This window comes from Galeopterus variegatus, unplaced genomic scaffold, assembly GCF_000696425.1.
Source record: "Galeopterus variegatus unplaced genomic scaffold, G_variegatus-3.0.2 Scaffold15, whole genome shotgun sequence".
Lineage (NCBI taxonomy): Eukaryota > Metazoa > Chordata > Mammalia > Dermoptera > Cynocephalidae > Galeopterus > Galeopterus variegatus.
In genome coordinates, this window is record NW_007726126.1 from 216766 (window position 1) to 231167 (window position 14402).

The 14402-nt window shown below is 36.6% G+C and overlaps 2 protein-coding genes across 2 annotated transcripts in view; one reads left to right on the forward strand and one right to left on the reverse strand.

Annotated features, from left to right (window-relative positions):
* Positions 1 to 1692, forward strand: part of AQP11 (aquaporin 11) — a 15218-nt gene extending 13526 nt beyond the window's left edge. The window contains exon 3 of the mRNA XM_008565912.1: positions 1431 to 1692. Within this exon, the coding sequence (XP_008564134.1) occupies positions 1431 to 1510 (80 nt within the window). The 3' untranslated portion in view covers positions 1511 to 1692. The remainder of the gene's footprint in view (positions 1 to 1430) is intronic.
* A 5978-nt stretch (positions 1693 to 7670) lies between these two features.
* The window catches only part of CLNS1A (chloride channel, nucleotide-sensitive, 1A), a 19866-nt gene continuing 13134 nt past the window's right edge, over positions 7671 to 14402 (reverse strand). Inside the window, exons 6-7 of the mRNA XM_008565924.1 lie at positions 11284 to 11373; positions 7671 to 8414 (exon numbers count right to left, since the gene is read on the reverse strand). Coding sequence (XP_008564146.1) covers positions 11306 to 11373 — 68 coding nt within the window. The 3' untranslated portion in view covers positions 7671 to 8414; positions 11284 to 11305. The remainder of the gene's footprint in view (positions 8415 to 11283; positions 11374 to 14402) is intronic.

The following is a 14402-nucleotide window of genomic DNA, read 5'->3' on the forward strand; positions in this document are numbered from 1 at the left end:
ATATATATATATATATATATATATAGAGAGAGAGAGAGAGAGAGAGAGAGAGAGAGAGAGAGAATTAATTCTCTAGTTTATACATTTCATAAAATGAAAATTGGCAAATTGTATTGCTTCTATGAAACTGGAATTCCATTTTTAGAAAAAATTTTAAATGTAGTGTCTTATTTTCTAGTTCTGACTTTGTAAAAAAATAAATAAAATTTGTGGGTCAGTTAACATAGGGATTGTTTCTAATACATTTTTCATTTAAGTCTTTGATTGTAAAGATTCATCTTTTAAAAATATGGTAAGGTATCTAAATGCTAGCTAAACCTTAAGGTTTTCTGTTGTTGCCAAACAAGAGTAAAATAATTTCAAATCTGCGTGTGACAAAAACTTATTTCTAATCTGAATTTAAACTGACCTAGAGCTTTAAGCCTAAATACATTATGATTAAGATTTTAAAAAGTAACCATTGCAGACTTCCCTTTAAGGATGGTAGTCTGAACCTTGGCTCACTCTCCTCTGTCCCTATTTCAAATTGAAAAATTAACCAACGGCTACATGCTAGATTTGTCTGGTATAACCTCAAAAATGAATAATTACTAATACAGAATTTAAAAAATATTTTTATTATATTTAAAATTGAAAATTCTGGCATGAAATTTTCTGTTTAAAATATTTTGCTTGATACAGCTCTAAAAGCTAGGAATGGCTGAGATTAATGAAACAAAATAAGAGAAGGGAGAAAGTAAATTAACATATTGTTCTTAATTGAGCATTCCAAGGGAAAACTCAAGTGTTGCCGTTTTATTTATTTATTATTTTTCAAAAAAATTTTTTAAAAGGTGACCGGTAAGGGGATCTTAACCCTTGACTTGGTGTTGTCGGCATCACGCTCTCCCAAGTGAGCTAACCAGCCATCCTTATATAGGGATCTGAACCCTTGGCCTTGGTGTTATCAGCACCGCACTCTCACAGGCTGGCCCTAAGAGTGTTGCCATTTTAAAGAGGAGCAAATGGAGACCTGACTCCAGGGCTTCCCACTCAGCAAGTCAATAACAAAGCCCGTATTAAAACTATAAATCTTTGGATTTTGTTTATCCTTTGAATTCACTGTTTAGATCCTACTGGTTTTACCAAGTGTGAAGGTACTTCAAAAAGTTCATGGATTCATATTATCTTTTAATTCTATTTTTCCATGAACTTTTCGAAGTACTCTCATAATACTGTTTTTAAAGATTCATGTTTGAAGAAAAATGTGAGAATATTAGATTAAAAGATATCTAACGTTTCATGTAGAATTGATGTAGCTGAGTCTTCAAGCATAGCTCCCCAAATCTCTAGGTTTATAATTGTATATAACATTAAATTATACCCACTTAGTGATTATAAACTTCCTTAAAGATTGTTTTATTCTTATTTTACTGTATTTTGTCTTTCAGGTATATTGTTGATGATTTTGATGTTCAACTTTTTCCTTCCATGGCTGCATAACAAACATACAATTAATAAAAAGGAATAACTATTTCAAAAGTCTCAGACTAAGTTACAGGACAGTCAAGCTGGATGTGATTAAGATTTCATCACCTCATGTTCAGATCACTGGCTGCACTGGATTCATCAGTATTAACATCCTTTGAGGAAGCTGCCTTTATAATTTTCATCACTGGGACTTAAAAAAAAAAAACATTACTGTGAAAATGAGGTATCCTGTATTTCTCAGTTAAGACTTGTTTTTCTGAGTGATGTATTAAATGATGCTAGAAAAGAGTCATTGCATTAAACAAATCTCAAGTGATAACTGTTAACGTTGATGAAAAATAACAAATGAGGACAGGGTGAGAAACGAAGGGAAGGTGATGGCTGGACCAAAGAAACTATGTATCAAGTGTCGCCTGAGTGAACAGGATTCTTAACCAACATACAGTCAAGCTTACAGAACTGGAAAGAGGATACTTTCCAGCCACTACCTCCCCCAATAACACCAGCAGTGTCATCTTTCAATAGGAGAGTTGCTTTTGGAAGTACATTATATGTCCACTCATACTCAAGGGGTTTCCTAAATTTTAAATATAATCTAATATCTAAAATATTTTCTCTAACAACATTCTCACTAGTTTTACAAATTGTTATTCTATAACAGGATATATAAAACAAAGCACCCATACAAAGCAGGATTTAAGGTTTTCACATTCTCATTTGATCCTAACAGCTACCTTATGAAGTAGGTAAGGCATGCATTTTTAATCTCCATTTTACAGATAAGGAAACAAAGCCCAGAGGAGTTTGCTGCCTTGTCCTAGGTCACATAGAGCCAAATACTGTCTTTAGACTTCTACTTTAGTCCATTAATTCTTCTCAGTCATGATTATGATTAAAGGAAAACTGAAGGTTCTGAAGAAACAATAGATGCTTTATATGAATATTAAAATTTGTTTAGGAATTAACTGGTATTTTTTGCAGTTTAAAGAACCTTCAAGTTTTCCTATATTCAAAGCCTTTTTTTTTATTGTATGACACATCTAAATTTTTATTAAAAGTTCAGGCCATAAAAGGTTAAGTGTGTTTCTGTTCAAAGGAAATTCCATTATCAGAATTGAAAGTAAAAAAATATGGGGTGGGATAGGATCTAAGTAATAATCAATTAACAAGCAACTGATAAGTTACCAGGTAACTTAAGTGCTGCAGGGTGATCACCTTGTAGATAATCACTGTACTTTACACCTGCAGACTGAAGAGGTGTAGCTTGTTGCTAAGTCTACCCAACAAGGCAGCCAGTTTGATGATGATGGACTTTAACTCTTTAACTTACAAATATACCATAGAAATTTGTATTTTAAAAAGCAAGAGTTCGGCTGGCCCGTGGCTCACTCGGGAGAGTGTGGTGCTGATAACACCAGGGCCACGGGTTCAGATCCCTATAGGGATGGCCGCTTAGCTCTCTTGGGAGAGCACGATGCTGACAACACCAAGTCAAGGGTTAAGATCCCCTTACCGGTCATCTTTAAAAGAAAAAAAAAATAATAATAATAATAAAGTAAATAAATAAATAAAAATAAAAAGCAGAGTTCACAAAATTGTGACTAAATGGCTAAATGCAGTTTCTGACATGTCTTATTTGGCTTGTACAGTATCTACAAAAAATAAAAGGCCAACATTTTAAGACTTTTCCATGGAAAAATCCATAGTTCCAGCTTCTCTTGAAAAAAAAGTCAATAGACCTTGCAATACTAGGTTTGAATTATACCAGGCAACACAAAATAATGGTTAAAATGGTCCCTTGTCTTCCAAACATGAAGCTGAGTTTCAATTATTGTTTCATGGCTGTTTTTCTTATAGAACTATGTCTTTTTATTCACACCTCTAGCATGAGGACTCTGTGGTTTAAGAAAAATGAGTATCAGTTTGTGAAAATGCCCAGCCCTCTGAACTTCACCTGCCAGACCCTGATTTTGTGACTTCTGATGACACTACTTCCCCTGCAGCCCTCCCCTGTGGTGGCTATTTTCTTTTCCACACTTCTCAGACCATTGGGCCTGGAGGTAGAATCCGCTTCCTTGTCCTCATTGCTGCTTCCCATCCATTCTCCTCTGCTTCCTCCATTAAAAACACGTCATCAGCTACCTGGGTACTTGTTGCAGTTATCTACTCATTCCGTATAGTCCCCTCAATTCCCCTTCCTTCCTTTAATATCTTTGTTGCTGTCTCACGCTCTACAACACTACTAATGATATTTCTTCTTGATTAATACCCACAAACATGATCCTTCCAATGTCTTGGCCTCTGAGTTCTCTGGCTCTTTCCTGTGATAATTGTCTTCTACTCTACCTTAGCTGCAACTTTGATCATAACCTTGAGCTTGTCATTACCAATAACTGAAACTTCTAAGACCTCAAACAGCCCACTTTCCAACCACTAACCCCTTTTCCAGCTCCTTCACTGCAGAACCCCATCTCCAGTGATGTTTTGATCCTATGGGGAATGTCTGTCCATTGATACCACCACCTTTCCACATCTCCCACCCCTCTACTTTCTCCTTAAGACAATCATCACACACATGCTTACATACATTCGTAACTCCCCTGCTTTTCTATCTCATCATACTCACACGGCTTAGACACAACCTGATTAAATACAACTGCTTATTCCATGCCTGCACACATGCAACAGAACATAATCCCCCCCCCCTCTTTTTTTCCCAAAGGATTTGGGGTTGCAGTAGACAGTTGTAAATTTTTTGCAAGCCAACATCTAAGCATCCTTCCTATTTGGGGTAATTCACCACTGTGAGAATCTGGGTGGGGCAGTGCCCTTCCACTATGGAAGCTGAAAGGGCCAGGTACTCCTGCCTCTCACAACTAAGGCACACAGTGCCAACCAGAACTTTGAATCTTGAGTGTGGTGACTCAAAGATAGGGGGACAATTATGAAATCAGTCTAACAGCAGCAGGGGAATCACATCTTATGTAAACCACTCCTAGTTTCTAATGTTATTTTATGAGCATGGTTTATTTCAGCTTTCCTGTCCATTTTGCAAGCTACCAGATAGCCTTTTAATAAATATTTTCTGCTTAGGCTAGCCAAATTTTGATTTATTTACAAGCAGAATTTGGGCCAATACAGGATCATAATTTTAGGCACATAAATTGCTGCACTACCCTCATATTTACACTATATACCATATAGGCTTAACTGGCTTATTTTGGGGGAATATGAATTTGCTTTTCATCCTAATTCTCAGCTATCTACTGCTGCTACTGATATGCCTGATGCAACCACCCTTTTTCCTTTCTAACCTGTTGTATGCCTAGAAACTAGATCCTCAAGTACCTATAATGCAAAGCAAAAGTACAGACTTGCAGTGAAGGCCTGAAGGGTCTGAGAAAAATGCATAGATTTCATGTCTGCTTTAATTGCTTAGTGGATTTTTAAACTTCAAGCTTCTCTGATGTATTCAAAGTGGTAGGTTAATGTTATATTTGTAGTTTCTTCTTTCCGTTATGAAAAAAGTTACTATTATTGGTTATAATTAACATCAATTGAGCTATTTCCTAGGCACTGTTGTTCTAAGTGCTTTACATGTATTAGTAATTCATATAATCTCCAAAATAATCCTAAAAAAGATCCTAAGAAGTATTAGTTACACTGTATATGTTATTATTTACCCTTCTTATCCACACATTATCTATCTCATATTTTATTAGCACCGCACTCTACCGAGTGAGCCACGGGCCAGCCCTATCTATCTCATATTTTTTATCTTTTTAAAATTAAGAACAAAATTTTAACCAGGTTCGCTGCTTTCTCAAAAGTTTTTTTCATTTCTCATCTGAAGTCATGAAGCTCCCAAATTAGATAATGGTTTTATTTATGTACATTTGAACAGAGTGAGATGTTAGTAAAAACATGTTCCATCTAGATTCATCCATTCTAGAAATACTTTTAAAATAAAATTTACATGAGAATTAGCTATACAGTAGTAGCTTAATAGAGAATTAGCTATTTCTAAAATCCTGCAGATATATCAAATTCTAAATATCTATTATCTCTGGGCCGGCCCGTGGCTCACTCGGGAGAGTGCGGTGCTGATAACACCAGGGCCGTGGGTTCGGATCCCCTATAGGGATGGCCGGTTGGCTCAATGGGTGAGCGTGGTGCTGACAACACCAAATCAAGGGTTAAGATCCCCTTACCGGTCATCTTTTAAAAAATAAATAAATAAATAAATAAATAAATAAATAAATATCTATTATCTCTGAATAAGTAATCACATGTCTTCTAAAAAGGAAGAATTATATATTATGATCATCTGTGCATGATCTCTCGCCCTTATTAATACTGAGGAAGATCCCAACAGAATCTCAAAATACCTAACCTATAAGGATTTAAACAAGCTTATTTGAAAAGTGTACGTATGTGACAAACTAATCTGAGGGAGGAGGAAATCCATGGGGTATTTAATATTATAATGTTTTCTGAATGACAGAACCTAGAACACAACAACTAATCCTAGCCTTTAAGGATATTTTAGATGGCTCACATTTTGAGGGGGGAGGGGGAATGTCTATGCCTTTAAAGTTTCTCTACCTCAAGAACATGCAAGCAAAACAATTCTGGCAATACTAAAGTTAAGCTCAAATAGAATCAATAAATGTTGGTATCAGAGTCCAAGTATAAATCTGTAATTGCAAATCAGCCTTATAAAACCCAAGTGTCCGTGAAAACTAAAAATTGAGTTAATATAAGAAATTACTCCTGATTTAAGCAAAAGAAGCAGAAATCCCTTGAAATGTGTTAAATCCTTGCCTTACTAAATACTTGCTTTTCACTATGAACTTCTTTTTTTTAAAGTCTAACCTGATCTTTTTTTGTCACCTTCTCCTATTCTCTCAAAGCTATGAATACAACTGTCTATTATTACAGAATGTTATAGTTGAATCTTTGAAAGTCATTTAGTTTAATCCCCTCGTTTACAGATGAGGAAATAGGCCCAGAGTGTTTAAACATCTTGTCTGTTAAGCCAGAACTAGATGCTTGGTCTCCTGCCTCTTTGTCTACTGGATTAGCAACAATACCAGGCTGACCACAGCAACACCAACAGGAAACAGAGTGCACAGAATCTAATCTCCTCAACATTCTGTTATCACAGCACTCTATGCTTCACTGAAAGCAAAGATTATAAATTTTTTCCTTTCAAAAGATATTCAAATGGAATTTCTAAAGTCACCCCATGAAAATATCCTGTTTACTGAAGAATGGATAAACTTCTAGGATAGAATTATGGGTGCTACTGAGATCAGTAGCAGAGAAATTTGGGAACTTTCGGTGCTGTCCATTGAAATTTTAACATTGAAAACACCGCAGCAAAAAAAACAATTTGCTTCCTTTCAGCAGCTGGTAGATGGTAAGGCTATATGGTGTTTTGTAGCATAGGCTTAAAAATCACAGCTCACTATGTATATGACTTTAAGCGAGTTACTTTACGTCTCTCTATAATTCAGTTTTTTCATCTATAAAGTGGGTTAATATAAGTATCTATACCTCATAAGGTAGTTAAGAATATTATAATGCATAATATGTATAAAGAACCCAGGACAGTGGCTGGTACAGAGAGGGTCTCAGTAAATTTTAGTTTCCATTTCCAAGTGGCTCTTTTACTTGCCTATTGTAATAGCTTCAGAATTTATTAGAGTCTGGTTAGTAAAAGGAAAATTAGTTTTCAGTCTGCTTTGCAGGATGAGGGACAGGAGACCAAGACAAAGTACTGAAAAGAACACTAGACTGAGTGGAGTCAAATATGAGTTTAGTCACTAATTAGACAAGTGATTCTGAATAGCTTGTCTAACCATTTTTTTTCATGCCCTATAATGATATCAAAGCCCAAGTATAAATCTGTAATCGTAAATCAGCTTTATAAATACCCAAGTGTCCATGAAAAGTAAAAATTGAGTTGATAAGCATAAGAAATTACTCCTGATTCAAGCAGAAGCAGAAGTGCCTTGAAATGTGTTAAATCCTTGCACTAAATACTTTCCAGAAGCTCAACTATATATTTTCTTAATTTCATCTTCATGTTCTCAACAAAAGTAACAAAAATAAGACCAACAAAATTCTCTTTTGCCAGCATTAATTTTTTAAAAAACATTTCTCATTAATGGTTTTAGTCAAGAATGACAGCACAGTAATATAAAAAAACCTAGATTTATTTGTTATGCTATTACAAAAACAAAACAATTATCATTTGAAGTACTCTGAGGACTTCATCCCAGTTTCATTTGTTCTGTTACAGAATCTAACCTAAGAGGCTGGAAATTAAAAGGTATAACCTAAGAGGTTATAACAGCCTAGACCAGTGAAACATGGTGAAAGGAGCAAAAACTAGTCAGAAGTACTTGTGTTAGTGGTAGTATGTGGCTGGGCTGTTTCTGAAGAGGCTTCCTAGAGATGCCTGAATTAATGTGGGCCCCAAATTAGTAAAAGACTCTTGCCCTGTGGAGAATAAGCAGAGGCTAGGATTCCTCTGAGATCTCTTTGTCTTTCTTTTTAGGGGTAACAATATCCTTGGGCCTCAAAGAGGTGTATCTTAGCTTCAGCCTCTCTCTTTCCACTCAGTCCACCACATAGGCCTGCTAGCTTACAGAAGATGCATACAGTGAAGGCAGGAATTATAGGCCTACTCAGAGGGTACCTAGACACAGAAGGTTTGGGGGCAAATGACAAACTACAAATACCTTCTTGGTTAAGTTAATTCACCTTTGTTAATAAAAGTCATAGTTTCTTCTGCTGGTGACAACTTGCTGTCTCAGTATACTTTATCTCAAGAGAGAACTGGTTCAGGTGAGTTTTGGAGAAGGAAAAAGGCTTTCATCAACCCCACTCCAGAGTGGAAGAGGAACCAAGTTCTCTCCTACAGTTATGAGCAAAATCTGAAAAACAAAAGGTTTACATGTTTATAATAAAAATGGCTATTATTTATTGAATGCCTAGTCAAGAGTGCCAGGAGACTGGATGCTTAGATATATTACACCTCAGTCTTTGCAACAACCTGCCAGGTCGTTATTATCATCCCCATTTTACAGATGAGGAAACTGATGATTACAGAAGTTATATGCCTTGTCCAGAGGCACACAGCCAGTCCATGGTAGTCATAATTCCACTATTCATGTGCCTTCCCCTTCACTCACCTCATTATCCATTATCTTGAAATGATTAATGGTTGCATAAACACTCTAATTATTCCCTTTTCATTCATTAAAGGCACATACAATTGTAAGTGATTAAAAATTCACAGGCATTGTTTGGAAATCAGGTCAATTATCCAAATGAAGAACATGTATAAACTTTATGAATAAAATACTTCTCTGCCACTGAGCTCTAGCATAAAATAAAAAACAAACCTTCAGCTCATTAGAAAGTTGGTAGCTATTTTATGGACATTTCACCATTACAAAGAATTCTAAGAATTCTTGCCAGGGATTGCAAAAACATCCCATTTGTACAACTATTAGTGACACACCAAATGAGTTTCTCATGATCCTTTTTAATAAAGTGGTAGGTGTTCTCTGTACGGTCTATTCTTCAAGAAGAAATATGTGAAAGCCAGAAGATCCAAAAACCTGTTTTCCAGTTTCAATAAAACAGTTACTTAAGTATCACTGAACTGAAAAAAAATCAACATGCTACAAAAAACATGATGAGAAACAAGGAAAGAAGACTTAAGGTGCTATCAAAAGATTTCCCATGAAGTAGAATAGTGCAGTTATTGAATCTAGAACTGTGAGAGCTAAAATTAAAGTTAACAGAACTCCAGCAATATGAACACATGATTTTAACAGGAGACACTGCTGATTTTAGACCATATGGCTACCAATGGCAGAACTGTGAGGGATGAAGATATAAATCACAGAACTCTAAGAGGTTATTTTCTGATAGTTCCACTGGCAGGATTTGAGAAGTAGAGATACAATATCACAATTCTTGGTTAGTATAAGAGGCAATGTTATACAATGCCAATAACTTGGAAGGTAACTGGAATTTTAAAAGGATGGTTTCCCATATAAAATGAAAGAGGGTATGGGAATTAAAACTTTTAACAGGAAAAAAAGCCAATGATTACCAAAGGTTTAGAACTAAAATCTATACAAGAACAAAACAGAGAGAATTTTGAAATATTTATCACAGCAGGGAATAACTAGGGATCTCACAACCTAATTGGATGATTAACAGAGGTAGAAGAGTCAAGTCAAAATATATAAATCTTGCCATGCTATTACTATATGCTTTAATACAATAAAAGGACCTGAATAGCAGTGGCATTTCAAAGATGCAGAGACAGCCAGTATTCAAGAAAATAATACTAAAAGGTCACAGGTAGGACCTCTGTAGGGGGGGAAAGAGGAAGAAAAATTCAACAATGTGAAAATCAGGGCTGGCTTGTGGCTCACTCGGGAGAGTGTGGTGCTGATAACACCAAGGCCACAGGTTCGGATCCCTATATAGGGATGGCTGGTCAGCTCACTTGGGAGAGTGTGGCGCTGACAACACCAAGGCCACGAGTTCGGATCCCTATATAGGGATGGCTGGTTAGCTCACTTGGGAGAGTGTGGTGCTGACAACACCAAGTCAAGGGTTAAGATCCCCTTACCGGTCATCTTTAAAAAAAAAAAAACAAAAACAAACAAACAAACAAAAAAAACCAATGTGAAAATCGTACAGCTTATAAAAGGAAGGACTACTATGACTATTAGTCCTAGTTCTGCATGACCTTCAGTTATTATCTAACATACAGTTGAACTACACAGGCTGGCAAAGGACAATACATTTCTCAGACTAGCAAGGTAGCAAATAAAAATTTAGGGCCAAACTTCAGGCAAAGCTTATGAGAATGTCAGAGGAGAGAAAACTGGCAGACAGTGCCTATGTTGCCATGAAAAACAGGCAGGAAACAACCTAGAAAATGATAGCTTTTGGACAACTGTACACAGACTTGTTATGGTTTGGTAAATCAGCCTTGAACAATAAGGTGCCTAGGACCTTTGTCTCCCGTTATTTTCAAGAGGAAAACTGATACCAGATTATGATTAAAGGCTTAAACTCAGCTTGGAATTACTTGTACTTCCTCCTTAAGCTGAAAAGCAGTGAGTTATTGCAAATCTCTGGTTTGTGTTTTCTTTTCTTTTTTTTTTTTTTCTTTTTGTCTTTTTTTGTGACTGGTAACGGGATCGCAACCCTTGGTGTTGCACCCACACCGCGCTCAACCAGTGAGCAGACCGGTCTCTATATGGGATCCGAACCCTCGGCGAGAGCGCCGCTGCGCTCCCAAGCGCCGCACTCTACCGAGTGTGCCACCGGGCCAGCCCTGCTTTGTGTTTTCTGATGAACACATTAGGGTTTCAAACATTACAAGTGAGAAAAGGTGACTAAAGAAAGACTATGGCATGATCTCAGATTCTACTGCTCCCACCTGAGCCAACCTGAGAGGTCTCCATTTCTGTATAAATGACTAATATCATTCTCATAAGTTCACTGAAGATGAGTCTGTGTCTTATTCTTCTATGTACTCTCAATGCCTAGTGCATGTTTGGCATGTGGTAAGTATACAGTAAATGTTAAGCTGAACTGTTTACAGACTTTGATTTCTTATGGAAAAAAATATGATTTTCCATAACTTTAGAAATGGATATAACATTTTTCCAGGCTGCTAATTATATACAGCTGTCTTTAATTATGAAAATAAAATAAATCATTTCACATGACTTTCATGCTCAGTGACAAGGGAGAAAATAAACTACTCACCTTAACGCAGCATAAATCATTTTCAGTGATCAACATCTGCATCCTCAAACTGTCCAGCAACTGTTGGTGTGGTATCTACCTCCATTCCATCTGAACAAAAAATTTAATTGCTGAGCAATACTTTACTGAACACCTGCACCAGCCAGCCGCCAACCCCCCCCCCCAAAATAACAAAAAAATCCCACTTTACCAAACACTTCAGATAGTCAATTTATAACTTCGACCAGAAGGAAGCTAGTGCCCTCTGCTGGTAAGACTTGCTATTTTGTTTTCTTTAGGAACAAAGTGAGAAAGGAAAATGCTACTTGTGGATTTAGACCAAGTAAAAATCAGTCTATACATTTAACATTTACTTTGTAAATTCTCAAACCTCAACACTAAAAGAACACTTGGTAGGAACTTTCAAATGCAGGAAGTATAGTATTTACTATTAGACTATTTTATTAAGGTATGTAGTCCTACCCTCACAAAACTTACAACAGAATTCAAGAGAAAAGACAAAATTAGTAGAGTGCTCTTCTTACTTATCTCTGTTCTTTACATCACATTAAATAAAAGGTAGGGAGAGGATGAGGAAAAAAAAAAAGCCCTGTGGAAAGAGTTGTCTACAGCTGCTTTCTCTACTTCCTCACCTCCCATTCACCTGTCAATTCTCCAGCCCACCACAAAGTGGCTCCTGCCCACAGCCCCTTGGCACCCCATCACCTGGACATACGAACATTAACACATCTAAAATTAATTCATCTTTCTATATAAAAAATGCTTCCAAACAGTCTTGCTAAAGGGTACTTCTTTTCTGCCCAAACCAGAGCTCCTACCATGTTTCTAACTTCTGTTGTTTCTACCTCCTACATCTCTCAAATCTGCCAGGGCTTTTGATATTCATTGCCACTACATAATTCAGATCACTATCTTTTATCTAATTTAATACGTAAGTCACATAACAGAGTTTCTCTTCTTTCCTCCAGTATTTTTCCTTTCCAAACTGTTTTCCACATCGCAACCAGTCATCTTCTGAAACACAAAACTATAATTCTTCAATATTTCTCACTGACCTAAGGGTGATATTCAAATTCTTTAACACAGTTTTCAAGTTCCTCTAAGACACTACTCCACCTTTATCTGTACCATTGACAACTACCCTTCACATCCAAAGTTTCAGACATAATGAACTACTTTCAGTTCCCCAATGCTGAAGAGTGTTTTGAAACTTTGCATATGACTAATCATTTTACCCGACTCTTTCCCCAACCTGTGTGCAACGCCCCCTTCATCTGGGTTACTTCTATACATCTTTCAGATCCTGGCTTAGATGTCAGTTACTCTATGAAACTTGAAGCTTTCCCTGACTATCCAGGTTGGGTGAAGGGCACAGCCCCTAAGATTCCACAGCTTCCCAAGCATCTCCTATATTTCAGTGCTGTATCTAAAGGTACTGTTAACTTACTTTTCTCTTCACTAGAATATGTCATCGATATGAAGACAGTAACCTCATCTATCCTGAGCACTGCTGTATACTCTGTCCCTGGCGCAGTAACTTAATACCTCTTACATAAATTAGCACGTGAAGACAGCATGTATTTAAATGGCAAAAAGAATGATGTGGATACTTAGGACAGAGGATGGGGAATGGCATAGGCCAAAGAAGTTTTATATACAGAAAACTCCAATGTAATAATGAGGCTTATGAATAAAAGTCCAAAAAATCTCACTTTACCAAAAAGTATATGTGATCTTAAAATAGTTTGCTATACAACATTACACAAGGAATTTTACAATTAAAAAAATGCTATGTGCATAGACATTGATCACAGCATTATGAGAGAAAGTTAAATGTACCAATAAAAGAAAAACTATGGTAAGCCTCTTTAAGAATATTCTGCAGTCACTAAAAATTAGAAGTGTTAAAACTTTGTAGCAACAGAAATACATGTATATTAAAAACATATAAAATGTAAGAAGTGCTTATAAAAGTGGCAGGTATATTATTTTTCGCATATTACTAACTTAATCCTCTTACCACTTATTAGCTGTTTGACCCCTCAGTTTCCTTATCTGTAAAATGGGAATCATAACTGCATTCACCACACAGGGTTCTTAGAAGGATTAAATGAATAAATATGTGTGATGTGCTTAAATCAGGATCTAGAACATAATCACCATTATCTAAGTGCTTTATTGAGGGTAGTAGGAACAAGACTGGAGACACTTGGGGCAAAGACAGGGTTTACTCTTTAGAGTCAGAACTATATGGTGGGCATCAGGAAATCACTAAGGGGACATCCTTATATAGTGATGACGTTAAAAGTGTTCTCAGAAGATCAGTGAACTGGAGGAAAGGATGATAGATAAATTTACTATCGTAAATGCACACACACACAATTGGTTCTGTTTCTCTGGAGAACCCTAATAGAAGAGGGAAACTTGGACACAGACAGAAGACAATGTGAAGACATAGGGAGAAGACAGCCATCTACAAGCTAAGAAGAGAGGCCTGAAACACAGCCCTCAGAGGGAATCAGCATTAGACTTCTAGTCTCCAGAATTATGAGACAAACTTCTATTGATCAAGCCACACAACCTATAGTACTTTCTTATGACAGCCATAGCAAACTAATACAGATATACAACAGAAAATTGATAGTAGAGATCTCCCAGTTAAAACTGTACTTGGTTTTTTAAAAAATTTCTTCTTTGCATGTGCACATTAAAAATTTTTTTGACTATGAACACAGACTATTTTTGTTAGGGAAAAAAATCACTAAAAATAAAATTACAGAAGACTCCCCATTCTATATAATTCTAAATTTGCTTCCTGTACTATAAAAGAGTTAATTCTGAAATTTCTCTCAGAGTTTCCCAAAGAACTTATATGTCTCTCCATGACTTCCCTTATTGCCCAAATGCCCACTTGACTGTTCACACTTAAAAGAAAAGGGGCAGGGCAGGTTAGCTCACTCTGTGGAGTGTGGTGCTGATAACACCAAAGGTCAAAGGTCCAGATCCACAGTACTGGCCAGCCACCAAAAAAACCAAAACAAACAAACAAACGAAAAGGAAAGAGGGGGAGAGAGGGAGGGGGGAGAGCAGGAGAGGGGGGGAGAGAGGGGGGAGAGAGG